At 46.7% G+C, this 13,956-nt stretch overlaps 1 protein-coding gene across 3 annotated transcripts in view; it reads right to left on the bottom strand.

Annotated features, from left to right (window-relative positions):
* The window catches only part of CHL1 (cell adhesion molecule L1 like), a 199,556-nt gene that overhangs the window by 40,072 nt on the left and 145,528 nt on the right, over positions 1 to 13,956 (bottom strand). For all 3 annotated transcript variants that reach the window (XM_035106606.2, XM_035106610.2, XM_035106608.2), the window contains 2 exons: positions 2,200 to 2,331; positions 1,867 to 2,013 (listed from right to left, as the gene is read on the bottom strand). In XM_035106606.2, coding sequence (XP_034962497.2) covers positions 1,867 to 2,013; positions 2,200 to 2,331 — 279 coding nt within the window. The remainder of the gene's footprint in view (positions 1 to 1,866; positions 2,014 to 2,199; positions 2,332 to 13,956) is intronic.

Below are 13,956 nucleotides of genomic sequence, written 5' to 3'. Positions count from 1 at the left end.
TCCTCCCCCACAACAGACACCCTGTGAGGTGGGTGGGGCTGAGAGACTTCAAAGAAGTGTGACTAGCCCAAGTTCACCCAGCAGCTGCATGTGGAGGAGCGGAGACACGAACCCGGTTCCCCAGATTACGAGTCTACCGCTTTTAACCACTACACCACACTGGCTCTGTCACTACACTATGCCTGTCAAGCCTCTGCTTAAAGACCTCCAAAGAAGGAGACTCCACCACACTCCTTGGTAGCAAATTCCACCGCCGAACAGCTGCCATGCTTGTTATGTGTTGACCAATCCCGTGCCTCTGCTGTACCCTTGGGCATCCTCTCATAAGGAGATGGGAAATCTCTCCTGCTTGGGTATTGGTTAGTCAGTTAACCAAGGGTTTCCCATTGGAAGCTGCCTCTAGACCAGGAGTGGGAAACCTTTAACAGCCCATAGACCACAAACTTCCAGGAGGGACGTGTCCATGGTGGGAGGAGCCAGAAGCAAAAGTAGGTGGAGCAACAAATGTATATTTAACCTTTGGACAGTTGGCTTGTTTCTGCATATACTCCCACACAGCATATCTCTCCAGGCAAGCAAGAAGCATTGCCAGAATTCACGGACACATTTACAGCATAGCTGCCAAGTCTCACGTATTCCCCGGGAAACCCCCGTTTTTCCAGCTGTTCCCAGCCAGAAAAAAGGGTTTTTTTGTTTTTCCCCGGTTTATTCTGGCACGGCAGCCATTTTGGAACTGGGTGGAGCATGCTCAGAAGCGACTTTTGATGCTGCTTTGCCCAGTTCCAAAATGGCTGCAGCACGACTTCTGGTGCGGCGGCCATTTTGTAACAGGGCAGAGCAGCATCAAAAGTCGCTTCTGAGCATGCTCTGCCCAGTTTCAAAATGGCGGCAGCGCTACTTCCGGTCTGCTACTTCTGGTCCAGTCCCTTATTTATCAGGCCGGAACTTGGCAGATATGATTTCCAGCCATGCAGAAACACTCAAGGTGGGTGCAAAAGATGGCTGGGGAGGGATAGGGCCTGTGGAAGGCAGGAGAGTGAGACCTGGAGGACTGCTTTTGGTCCGTGTGCCTGAGGTACCCTCTCTCTGCTTTAGACCTTCAGCAAATTGCCTCATGAACTGCCACCTGGTGTATGGGGGGAATTCCCCTTCCACCTCCTTGTTAATTCCAAAATCTTAAATCAGAGGTACCCAAACGTTTTCCAAAGAGGGCCAGATTTGATGAAGTGAACATGTGTGAGGGCCAACCAAGTTGTTGAGCTTTTTTTAGGATTTTACCCCAGGACATATACTGCCATGGGGGCCAAAATAAATTGACCAGTGAACCGGATTAGGCCCCTGAAATGGACTTTGGACATGCCTGTCTTAAATATTGTCACAAGCCTCTCAGAGCCTTCTGAAGCAGTTTTGTATAAAGGAAAGAAGGAACGGAATAGTGTCATAAGACAGAAGGGAGTCCTACCCATTGCTTCCTTGGGGCAGATGACAGCACTCTTTGCAGTCACCATACTCATATGAGTCACTACTAATAAATAAATAAAGCCACTAGCTGCGCCCGAGGATCTTCCAGGTGAGATGCACTTTCATCCCGTTGGCCCTATTGTTATCAAAGTTGGAAGAGAAACCGAGTCCTAGAGTGGCCTAGTTTACTTGGGTCGCTTCCATATACTAAGTTGGACCACTGGTCCACCTAGCTCAATATTGTCTTCTGTAATGACAGGCAATAGCAATCCAGGGTTTCTGACCTGGATCCCCCCCCCCAGCATTGCCTAGAGATGGATTCAGGGATTGAACCCAGGGTCTTTACATGCAGAGGCACTCTTCTGCTGAGATCCATGCATGCTGCAAAAAGCTGGAAAGACTTACTAAGCACATCAATGTTTGCTGTAGCGAGGATGGTGCCGTGCTTGTTCGTAGCCTCACACTGGTACACGGCACTGTCTTGCAGCTCTAGGTCGGTGACACTGATCTCCCTTGTTGAAAAAACAGCCCTGTTGGATTTTATTTCTGCCTCTGCCAAAAAAACAACAATAGGATACAGGATCACGGTAAGCCAAATTGTGCCTTCCTGGGAATGTGGAAATAAGTGGGCTTTCAGAGAGAAGCTCTCATCCATTTTGCCCCTTGTTGTTGTTGTTACTACTACTGCTATTATTATTGCCAGCAGAACAAACTGGAAGTTTTGCACCTTGTCCTTACCATCAAGAGACCTGCCATTCACTTTCCACTTTATAGTTGGCTCAGGATAGCCAATGGCTTGGCACAACAGCACAAAACTTTCACCAACACCGTAAACTCCACTTTTGGGTTTCGTTACCCATATGGGTGGCTCTGTCGAGAAAGAAGAGAGTCATATTTCAGCCATGGCTGTGAGCCAAAGGCAAACCGACACATGATCAACATCACCACCAGAACCACAGTAAGGCACCTAAAATGATGAGGCGCTTTACAATTATAGAATGTCTATAGAAATTGCATATAATATAGTTTGCAATTAGGCAAAAAAGGGGGGCATATTGTATCATTCAAGTTAAACATTACATCAATAGTTCCCAAACTTATTTGGACCCCCCCTTTGGTTCCATAAACTCCTCAGTGCCCCTTACCCTACCCTATAAATAGCATTATTCAGAGTAGCAGTTTGCATGACCCACTCAGGAAAATAGTAACACAGTAAAATTTGAAACAGTAACAATTTCATTGCACATTTATTCAAAATCCAGTTAAACCTATCTAGTTTATTAATTCAACAAAATTGATGAACTTGATGCACTGATTTTCAAATACTGGTAGTCATTTTCACCTCTAGCGCCGCCTGCTGCCCACTTACCTGTTAATGTCTCCCTATGTAATTCTACTGCCCACCTTAGGAGCTACTGTGCTACATGCAATAGTCATGACCAGCTGTATTTTTCTTAGAAACCACTGGGGGAATCTGATTTGGATTGATGGAATGGTTTTTCAAAAATACACATTTCTCACCCCCACACATTTCAGAATAAAAACTCTCCATTCCCCTGAAGTTCCTATTAGACACGGAGGGGGAAATACTGTATATATGCCCCCACATTGTACCTGTGTGTTTTCTTCTCTGTGAATAATAATAGAAACTTAATATGGCAGAAATGTTCATGAGGGAATCAATGTGGAGTACAGGTTTTTAGATCCTTTCCCCCATAAACCACAGCCTTCGTCCAAATCCCCTCATTCTCTTAAGAGAAGCTGTCCTTATGGTTAGCGTGTTGGACTATGACCTAGGGGGGTGGGGTTCAAATCCCCACTCAGCCATCAAGCTCACTGGATGACTTTGGGCCAGTCACCATCTCTTAGTTTAACCTACCTCACAAGTTACAGGTAGGTAGCCGTGTTGGTCTGCCATAGTCAAAAAAAAAAAAAATCCTTCCAGTAGCACCTTAGAGACCAACTAAGTTTGTCATTATTATGAGCTTTCATGTGCATGCACACTTCTTCAGATCACAAGATTGTTGTGAGGATGAAGGGGGGAGGACGAGAACTATGTACAGTGGAACCTCGGTTTACGAACACCTCGGTTTACAATTTTTCGGTTTACGAACACCGCAGATCCATCTGAAACGGATTAATCCACTTTCCATTACTTTCAATGGGAAAGTTCGCTTCAGTTTATGAACAGACTTCCGGAACCAATTACACCCATGCTTCGGGTTAAGTACGCTTCAGGTTGAGTACTCTGCGGACCCGTCTGGAACGGATTAATCCACTTTCCATTACTTTCAATGGGAAATTTTGCTTCAGTTTATGAACGCTTCAGTTTATGAACAGACTTCCAGAACCAATTGTGTTCATAAACCGAGGTGCCACTGTACACCACCTTGATCTCCTTGGAAGATAAAAGTGGTATATAAATGTAATAATGAATAATAAATAAATGAAAGAAGGAAGCCTTGGAGGCCAGTGGTGGAGCATCTCCTTTGCATGCAGAAAGTCCCAGATTCAATTCCTGGCATCTCCTCTGGCTGGAGTTGTGGAGAGATGCTTTCAGTTTGTGAAAACAGTGCTGACCTAAATGGACCAATGATCTGACTCAGTATAAGGCAGCTTCCTGTGTTCCTATATAATGTGTAGCTTGACCTTAAAAAATAATAGTAATTGGGCTGGGGGAGGACCAAAAAGAGCTATGCAGCTAAAAATTTCTCTAAGGAAATATTCCTTCTTTTATTCCAGGTTACCAGCAGATGGCACTCTCTGGCAACAACTGCAAAAGGAAAGGAAATTCAAAAGGCTGTGCTTTTACACGGAGTGATGCTATTAGCATTGTTATTACCTTTTCAGCTCTGGTTGTATCAAAGGAGAAAGGGTGGGGAAACATACCTAAGAAATCCTGTGATTTGCTACCCCAAACCCCGTTCACTGCATCTTCAATGACAATGGCAATGATTGCAATTTTTGTTGTTGCTTGCAGGGGTTGCCAAGTTTCCTAACACCGGGTGACCCTCTCCGAAATCATGAAAGGAAGACTGAAACATGCAGAGCAAGCGAAGTAACAGTACGCACAATGGCGTGCAGGTGGAGGGTGGTATTTTCCGCTCCCGGAACAACTTGCATTTGCAATCAAACATTGTGATCCTCAGGGCCATGAAGTCGTCCTGGCACTGGAAAGCAGAAGGGAGGCACCTTTGGCTTTTGCCAGGGACAAAGGGTCTGGCCATGACACCCACACAGGCAAGCAGGAAAGCCACCCGGCCTAGCACACCAGCCAGACAAGGAGCAGCCGCAGGGTGTTGCTTTTCTGTTTCCTCCCTCCCAAATCTTAAGACCGTAAGAAGATCTTGTTGGGTTGGGCCAGTGGCCCACCTAGTCCAGTATCCTGTTCTCACTACACCTGTCCAGATGACTGTGGGAAGTCCACAAGGAATAGTAGCTGTGCCACGTTCCTCACTGGGCTTACCGGGAAGGAGGGGAGGCCTCAGAGTGATTGGTGCGGTGCAAATCCACTGGTGCAATCAATCCGGCACTCCTGCACCATGCCGACCACAACACCATCTTGACCCTCTCCAGGGCAACAGCCACCCACCTGCCAGGAAGCTAGCATAGCAGCTTTATCGTGCCTGAGCAGCACCTGAGTGCAATTGTGCCCATCCCCACTTGTAATTCCTTGCAGCAGCTGCCTCCAACCAGTGGCATAGCATGGGTTGCCCGTGCCTGGGGCGAGACAAGTATTGTGCCCCCTAACCAATGACAGCACTGGCATGGCAACTGCAACCCACCCATTTCTCCCTTTACACCTTCAGTTCAATGTGGATCGCAGCCACTGCCCCCCAACCTTAGAAGAAAATATATAAACAGTCCTAAAGGAAGAAGCAAAGGCCATGGGAGGGGAAAGAGTGCGGGAGTGCAATCGTGGGACCAGGGTTGGTGGTATTTGAGGTGCTCTCTGCCTATAGAAAGAGGCACAGACTGAGAGCAGACCATGCTTTTTTTTCTTTTTCTTTTTTGAAATTTTGCACCCCTAATAATTTTGCATCTGGGGCTACTTCCCACACTACTTCACTGCCTCCAACTGCCCTCCCTATGACGGCAGAAGCAAAGGGAATCCCCATCTACCAGCTTGAGGACTAAGGGCTGCTGTGTGTGTTTGAGTATACCGTGTTTCCCCCTTTTTAAGACACCGTCTTATAACTTTTTTTCCTCAAAAAAACACACAGTGTCTTATTTTCAGGGGATGTCTTTTTTTTAAAAAAAATTATTACTGTTTTTATTACAGTACTTGTAAAATACAGTATTACAACTTGTGGCGGGCTGGACCGTGTGTGTGCGCACACACACACACACATACACATACGCCCATGCCTTCCCTCCCTCCCCGCGTTCAGATGGAGCAGGCTGGGCTGGGGAGGGGGCACCCCGTCGACACTGGGTCTCAGCTTGCGCTGAGGGGCCGCAGCCACCCTGTCAGGAAGGGCCCCTATCCCGGGGTGTCCATGACCGTGCTGCTAATGTGCCACCGCCAAGCAGCACAGAGGAGTCCTCCTCCTCCTTCTCTTACTGCTCCTTCTCCCTCCTCGCAGGCTCTCTGCTCCGCGGCGCTGCTGGGCTCTCGAAGCGTTCTGCACTGCAGCAGCCGCCGGTTCTGGGCTGCGGAGAGAGCAGGCAGGGCGAGCACACGCAACCTGCGGGAATTGATGCGCTCCCGTCTGCGGCGCGTGCAAATGGCCCGGTAGGTCGGGTCTCCACACAAGGCGCCTTCGCCGCCGTAGCTGCAGGCTTCCCGCCGGGGCCGCCTGCAAAGCGCCGCGCCGAGGCTCCCCGGGAGAAGGCGTGCAGGGGCTGAAGCCAGAGGCAGCGGGGGGCATATTCCGGCCCCGGTGATGTCAGGCCTCCCCATGGGACCGGGACCGGGAACGGGACTGGGGGGGGGAATCTCGCTCAGCTTCGTCACTCTCCCGGACAGCAGCAGCAGCGAGAGGAGTGCACGCTCGTCCCTGGCGTCACAGCCTCAAGCGCAGGCTGGGGAAGAGGAGGCGAAGGAGGCGCGCTCAGTGCGGTGGGGGCTGAGGCATGGTGGAGTGCTCCGAGCCTCTGGGAGCCGGCAGGAGGAGGAGGAGGCTTGCCGGGTCGTCACCCAGCAGCGCGCGCAGAGCACCCCGAGCCTCCGGCAGCCAGCAGCAACAACAACAATCCCAGAGGCTCGGGGCGCTCCACGCACGCTGCTGGGTGACGACCCGGCAAGCCTCCTCCTCCTCCTGCCGGCTCCCAGAGGCTCGGGGCACTCCACCATGCCTCAACCCCCACTGAGCGCGCCTCCTTCGCCTCCTCTTCCCCAGCCTGCGCTCGAGGCCACGGTGCATGCAGCCGCCTGCTGCCCAGCCTTTTTGTTCTCCTAACCCCTCCGTCTTGCCTACCTCGAGCCTCACATTGTTCGCCTCTTCGCCCGCAACTCCATCCCGAGACGCGGAAAGCTGCTTCGCGCAGCGGCATCCGCCAAAAAGCAGTGTGACTCTCGCGCCCCCTCTCCTTCCCCCCCTCAGGAGTCCAGCGCAAGGTCCGGCACTGAGCTCTGCCTGCGGGGGCCCCGGAGGATCCGCGCACACCCTTGCCTCCCCCTCGGTGGCCCTGTTCGGCGGCAGCCCACGCCGCTTGCCAGACATCCCTCTTCGCTGTGACTTCTTTCTCTGCTTCTCCTCCTCTTGCCAGCGTGCTGGGTCCCACTGGCTGGCTGGGGCACTCAGCGGTCTCGCTCCGCGGAGTATGGCTTATTTTCGGGGTATGGCTTATATTTCCTAAACGCTTAAAATCCTGCTATGGCTTATATTATGACTACGTCTAAAAATAGGGGAAACACGGTATTTGTAACAGAATTCTGAATTACTGTTATTTTTGCAGTGTGGGGATGCCATTACCTGGTGCTTGAAAGCCACCTTGAGAATCATTTGATTGAAAGGCAGAGGGTACATCTTCAAAATAAATAAATGATAGATTAACACATTGCAGTCTAAAAACAAGCAGGCATACTTCTCTTCTAGAGTAGGCAAAATGGAAATTCCCAATTCTCAAAGTTGTGCCATAGTGGGCCATAAAAGGTTGACCACACTTAGATCAGGCCCTCCAGCCAAGAATGGCTCCTCACCCTTGACTTGATTCACTAAGAGATTTTCCAGTAAATGAAACTTGAGAATGGGAGCAAGGTGTGAGCACAGAATGTCCTAATCATTTAATCTCACCAAACAAATCTGAAAAGAGAGCAGGGGAATTATTATTTACCTCTACAGAAACTGAGAATGCCAGAGACTCACACGTAATCGAGATATAAGGAGGGAGGGGTTGTAAACTTTTGTCTAACGTTTAATCATCCTGCAATATTTAACCTCAATTATATCCATGGGGGGGAAAGGAAGAATAATGTATCCATGGTGATCAGTAGTGGGTTTGGGCACTTTCTGGGTTGTATCCAACGTTAGTCCTGCTTAGAGAAGAACCACTGAAGTGAATAGACCTGTCTAACTTAAATTCATTGATTTCAACATGTCTACACTGAGCAGGACTAGTATTGCACACAACCCATTTCTATAAACCCACAAAAAAAGCCAAGCAGATTTCTCGGCAGCTAAAAAAAAAAAAGGTCAGAAATGGCTCTTCTACATTTGGCACCATCCTAATCGTAATACAAGAAAAGTGTTGCAAGCAATGGATTGATCAGCCTAAGGTGATTTTGGAATCTCAGACCATGGATGCTTTTGAAAAACTGCTGGAGAGAAATCGGTTGGACATTCTTTTAAGTAATCAATCCCCTAGCCTTCAGCTAGCTTTAGCAAGTTGCTTCTTGGCATGCCATGCATCCACTTGCACGATGCCTAAACCTCATGTCAGGAGTCGGTTTCCTCTTTTAAATAATAGCTCATTTTAAAAAAAATATCTGGGAACCTAACCAACATGGGCTTATTGGTGCTTTTCAGTAGTTTAGTGTTGGTTGCTTGTTTACAACCACAGGAAAATTTGGCTAAAATACTAAGATTGCTTTCAAAAAGGACTCCCGTTAGTCTAAATCTCTTGCCTTGTTTGTAGCTTAAGAGGCATTTAGATATAAGAGGATTAATCTTGAGAACTATGAGAGTTCTCGAGCTCCCTGTTAACCATCACCTTGTCTTGCATACCTGTCAGGCACAATTAGAGTCTTTGTACACAGAAAACACCCTGTTACTGATTTCAGTGCAGCTCATCATGTTAAATCGGGAGTCCTCAGCCTTTGGGGGGCACCAGGGAAATCTAAGAAACTGTGGTGGGCACCATAAAATACCCATTTCACAGAAGAAAAGGGTGAACTCCCCATCCAAAGCAGGCAACATACCTATACATTCCCCATAAAACAAATAAAACATAGACGATGAAGGCAACCTCCCACAACAATAAGCCAATATCTCCCCCCAAAGCAGAAAAAGAAAAAGAAAGAAAGAAGAAAAAGAAAATAATTAAATGAAATTGGGAGGGTAAAGGGAGTTTGGGCAGGCACCAAGGAGCTGTTGGTGGGTGCCATGCTGCCCACAGGTACCATGTTGGGGACCTCAGCATTAAAGCAAAGCACCCCAACTAAATGGATATGGAGATTTTTGCCTGGGACTCCATGGGCATAAAAAAGGAGAAGCTTTGAGAAGGAAGTGAGAGTTTCCAAGGCATGCTCTGGTTCATGGGGTCACGGAGAGCCAAACACGACTATGACAACTAAGCAACAACAACTCAACTTCCCAACTTAGCTCTTACAGTTAAGGGAGATTTGGAGAAATGATTGCATAGAATTGCAAGTGGAGTGCATAAATGCAGGTCAAAGATATTTTACCTGGAAATATAAAACATGTAACTACACTCGGAGGTTTGATTGGCTACAATTCCCTACTGAGCATATGCTAAAAATGATCACCCTACATTACCGTTGTGTGGTGTATGAAATGGCCGTATGGCATCCATTATAAACCTAAAAGGTTCCTAGGTAAACAGATCTTGGGCGCCCACAAATATGCACAGACCTCGGTACCTGTGAACATCTTTTCCACCCTGCAAAACAGGTTATCTGGAAGCATCTTAAGCCACATTTAACAGCCCCTTCAGCTTTACTAGATTTGCTGTCAGAAGAACTGGGTAGGCAACCTTAGGCAATGGCATGTGACCTCTAATCAAAAGCCCAGGATTATTAGGAATGACTCCATGCGGAAAATCCCTAGGAAAATACCTGTATGAGAGGGAGGAAGGGGGGGATGCTGGGTGACCAAACCATCAATCGTTAGCTGCAAACTCACCTTAAAATGTATAACCAGGCAGCCTTTGTTTCCAAATGATTCTAAGATGGTGTGTGAGAGGCATGCAAGCTGTTGAAAACGTCTTGTGCTTTCAACACAATGACACGATAGGAAACCATGTGAATAGCTAGGCTTTCACTTTTCTGTTATCAGCAGGAGAGAGAATAGACATGGTGCAAAAAGAAGAAATTGTGAGTGCCAGTCACCAACCTCCAGGTTTAATATATGTTCTATCCGCACCCATGTGCTTGAGAGAAGGGAGCCAGAGCAGCTTAGCCTGGTTGTAACTTGACTGCAATGCCAATGGAATCAATTAAAGCCAGTGAGGTCAGCACAGCTAAGTTCCTTTACACCAAAGGAGCGCCGGCCCTTAGCACGTGATGGAGTGGGAAGGAAGGTGTCAGCCCATGATTAATGATGGTGACATTTTGCCGTTTGGAAACTCAGGAGAGGGAAAAAATGAGTCGGGCTCAATTTTGTCCGGGCTTCCCATAGGTGGGGAGACGCCTGATAATACACAGAATCCTTGTCAATTCCATTGATCTTATTTAATAGATTTCCATGCTCAGAAAGAGAATGGGGGGACTATCCACACTGCTCTGTTTGGGCACAGGGGGGTGGTATGGATTCATTTGCATCTGTGCATCTCAACAAACAGAGGCAATAATTTTCATCTGAATCTGCAGCCATTATTCTATGCCGCTTAATTGCTGCGACTTCCTTGGCATTTGATTGCTTTTGCAGCTCCTGCAGTTCGCTTTTGAAGGCGGCTTCAGTTTTTCAGTAAAATATTTTTTTAAAAAAAAAATCCTCAGCCAGATTGTTAAGATATTCAATGACTGTAGAGACATTCCAAGCCATCTGGAATGATTTCTAAGTCAGCAATTTGCAGTAGTGCAAATTGCCCTATGCACTCTCCCTACCCACATCTCTCTCTCTCTCTCTCTCTCTCTCTCTCTCTCTCTCACACACACACACACACACACACACACACACACACACACCTGTGCAGCATGATAAATGCCATGTAAAGTTAAATAGAAAAGCACAGCAATGACAGTGCTCATTTTCTTTCCTTTTTTTTAAAAAAAGTGTCCCAGCAATTTAAAAGGTAGCAAGAAGATGCATCATAAATATTTGAAATGCTTATTTTGTTCCTGGATTTCCTCTGATACCAGGGAGATGAAAAGAGTGGGATAAATATTAAAATCAAGCAGGAGACAGATGTGTGCAATTTAATGCTCTCTGTGCTCATTTCCTCAGAAGGCTGGGCAGTTTTATTATTTGATATCACTGCTCACTGCAAACGGCTGGGAACCAAGGTACCTTAGGGACTGCTTTCTGCCATATGTTACCCACCCACCTCCGCCCCACCATACTTTGTCCATCTTTAAAGGCCTTACTTCAGATTTTTAATTCTTAGAAAGCCCAATGACTAGCTGCAAGAAAAAAAGGATCTTTTATGTGGTGGCACCCATCTTGCGGGACGTCCTACATCTGTTACGTGGCTGTTTTAGGTGGGAAGTAAAAAAGAAGGTAGGTGGCTGAGACTTGCTTTTATGGCTCACCTTGTATAATCATTTGTCTTTGCTGTAGTTTCCACAATGACAGGTGCCCCCCCCCAATAATTAGGCATGGCAAAAGACTCCTATTGTGGCCAATTTTAAGCAGGGACATCACATTGTGTGGAGAGTGGAGAGCTAGTCCTTCCTTCATCAGCTGCAACCCTTCCCAGAAATTGCTCCCCACAAGGGACTAGGTCTGGGGGAGGGGAATGCTTTTTCAAGTCCAACTGCTGTTCTGTGTAGAGGCGGGAGGGTGAAAGGATTTAAGCCTCACAGGTCACATTGGGCCTAGAAGCCAGACAGCCCAACCTCTGTGACAAAGGTGGGTCCACATAGTACGGTACTATATTTGACACTCTATTTGCCATCTACCTAGACACATTGGCCCAGATTCAACAAACCCAGTGTGCTAGTAGAAGCCAGTACAAGGACCCATGCTTGTGCTATATTGATATTTCCCCATTTCTTCCACTTGTGTCACCCAAATCTGTTCTGGCGCATCAGGAGAACCCGGTGTAACAAACCCAGAATTAGACAAATCAATAAGCAAAAAAAAAAAGGGGGGGGGGAGAATAAATTACCAAAAAAATTCTTTGACATGATGGAAAACCTGGATTTGATTGATTCATGGAGATATAAACACCCCATTCGAAAAGAATATACATTTCATTCAATGCTACATCAGTCTGCAAGTAGAATAGATGGAATATGGATCTCAAAAAAATTAAAAACAAGAATAGGTAAAGTAGAAATATTACCCAAAACATTGGCAGGTCACAACCCGGTAACACTAATCATAGATGAAAAGGAAAACAAGAAGTGAACAGAAGATGGAGGATGAATATATTCCTTTTAAAGAATGAGAAAAAATAGTACAAGGAGCCTGCAAATTGAGGCAAGGGTATTTTGAATTAAATTGTAATGGAGAGGCAGATTTAAAAACAGTTTGGGATGCTGGGAAGGCAGCGGTGAGGGGCTAAGTCATCCAGCAGAATGTGATATATAGGAAGGCAAGAGAAGAGAAGAAAACGAAATTGATGGAGGAAAGAGAAGAGCATTCTGTTTGGCAAAAAGAAATGCTTGCACTGGTGGAACAATCATATTGGCCCCATGTGGAGTTCCACCTGTTACGTTGTCTGTACAACTAACTGACTGTGTGGGAGGGAATTCCGATGAACATGTTCATATGTTAAAAGCCGATGCGATGACGTCGTAGAGTTGGGTAGGTTAGCTTCTGACTGAGTGTGGCGCTAGAGTGTAGTCCGCTGAGACCATATAACGCCGGTCCTGAAAAACCTGCATTGGCTCCCAGTACGTTTCCGAGCACAATTCGAAGTGAGGGAAGGCCTTGGCCCAGTATACCTGAAGGTGTGTCTCCGCCCATATCATTCAGCCCAGTTCCCTCACTGAGAGAAGTGAGGTTACAGGGAACTAGGCAGAGGGCCTTCTCAGTAGTGGCGCCTGCCCTGTGGAATGCCCTCCCATCAGATGTCAAGGAAATAAACATCTATCTGACTTTTAGAAGACATCTGAAGGCAGCCCTGTTTAGGGAAGTTTTTTAATGTTTGATCTTTTATTGTCTTTTTAATATCCTGTTGGGAGCCACCCAGAATGGCTGGGGAAACCCAGCCAGATGGGCGGGGTATAAATAAATTATTATCGTTGTTATCGTTGTTATTATTACTACTACTACATGGTCAGAACTTGGAAGAACTTGGTTGAATGGAAAACCATGCCCATTAAAAGCTACCTCTTCATATGTCAAGTACATACAAGGTCATTTACAGTGGCACCTCGGTTTATGAACACCTCAGTTTACGAATTTTCGGTTTACAAACGCCGCGGACCCATCTGGAACGGAATAATTCACTTTCCATTACTTTCAATGGGAAAGTTCGCTTCAGTTTATGAACGCTTCAGTTTATGAACAGACTTCCGGAACCAATTACACCCATGCTTCGGGTTAAGTACGCTTCAGGTTGAGTACTCCGTGGACCCGTCTGGAATGAATTAATCCACTTTCCATTACTTTCAATGGGAAAGTTCACTTCAGTTTATGAACGCTTCAGTTTATGAACAGACTTCCGGAACCAATTGTGTTCATAAACCGAGGTACCATTGTATATGGTGATTAAAAATGTATGCAACAAAACCTTGATGCACATTGGGACAGAAATGGTGACTAGCACGTGTATGTGTCTTTAACTATTTTCTTACCTGCGGCTTCTCTGTATTATCCCACCCTACCGCTGGCGTGCTATGGTCCATGGGGTCACGAAGAGTCGGACACAACTAAACAACAAACCCATCCCTGCAACTTCCCCTGTGGTAGTGGCTGCCTCTCTAATTTTCCATGTGTAGATATGGCTTTTGACTCCTGCGAAGGTATGAGGTAGAAAACTCTCCCCATACAACTTAAGACGATAATCCCATATTGCTTTATTTGAACTATTTATCTGGAACGGAAGCACTTCAACCTTGATCTTTTTCTCAACCTCAGATAATGCTCCTCCCTTTTGAGGTCTAGTTGACAGCAGTACAGCTGCAACACTTCTGTGACTCGTTCCAGAAGCAATGAAATACACGGCTGGAGGACTGTTCCCGTTAAGTGTGTCATTTCAAAG

This window comes from Zootoca vivipara, chromosome 2 (genome assembly GCF_963506605.1).
Source record: "Zootoca vivipara chromosome 2, rZooViv1.1, whole genome shotgun sequence".
NCBI lineage: Eukaryota > Metazoa > Chordata > Lepidosauria > Squamata > Lacertidae > Zootoca > Zootoca vivipara.
Note: the sequence above shows the minus strand (reverse complement) of the source record. Positions and strands in the feature narration are given on the sequence as shown.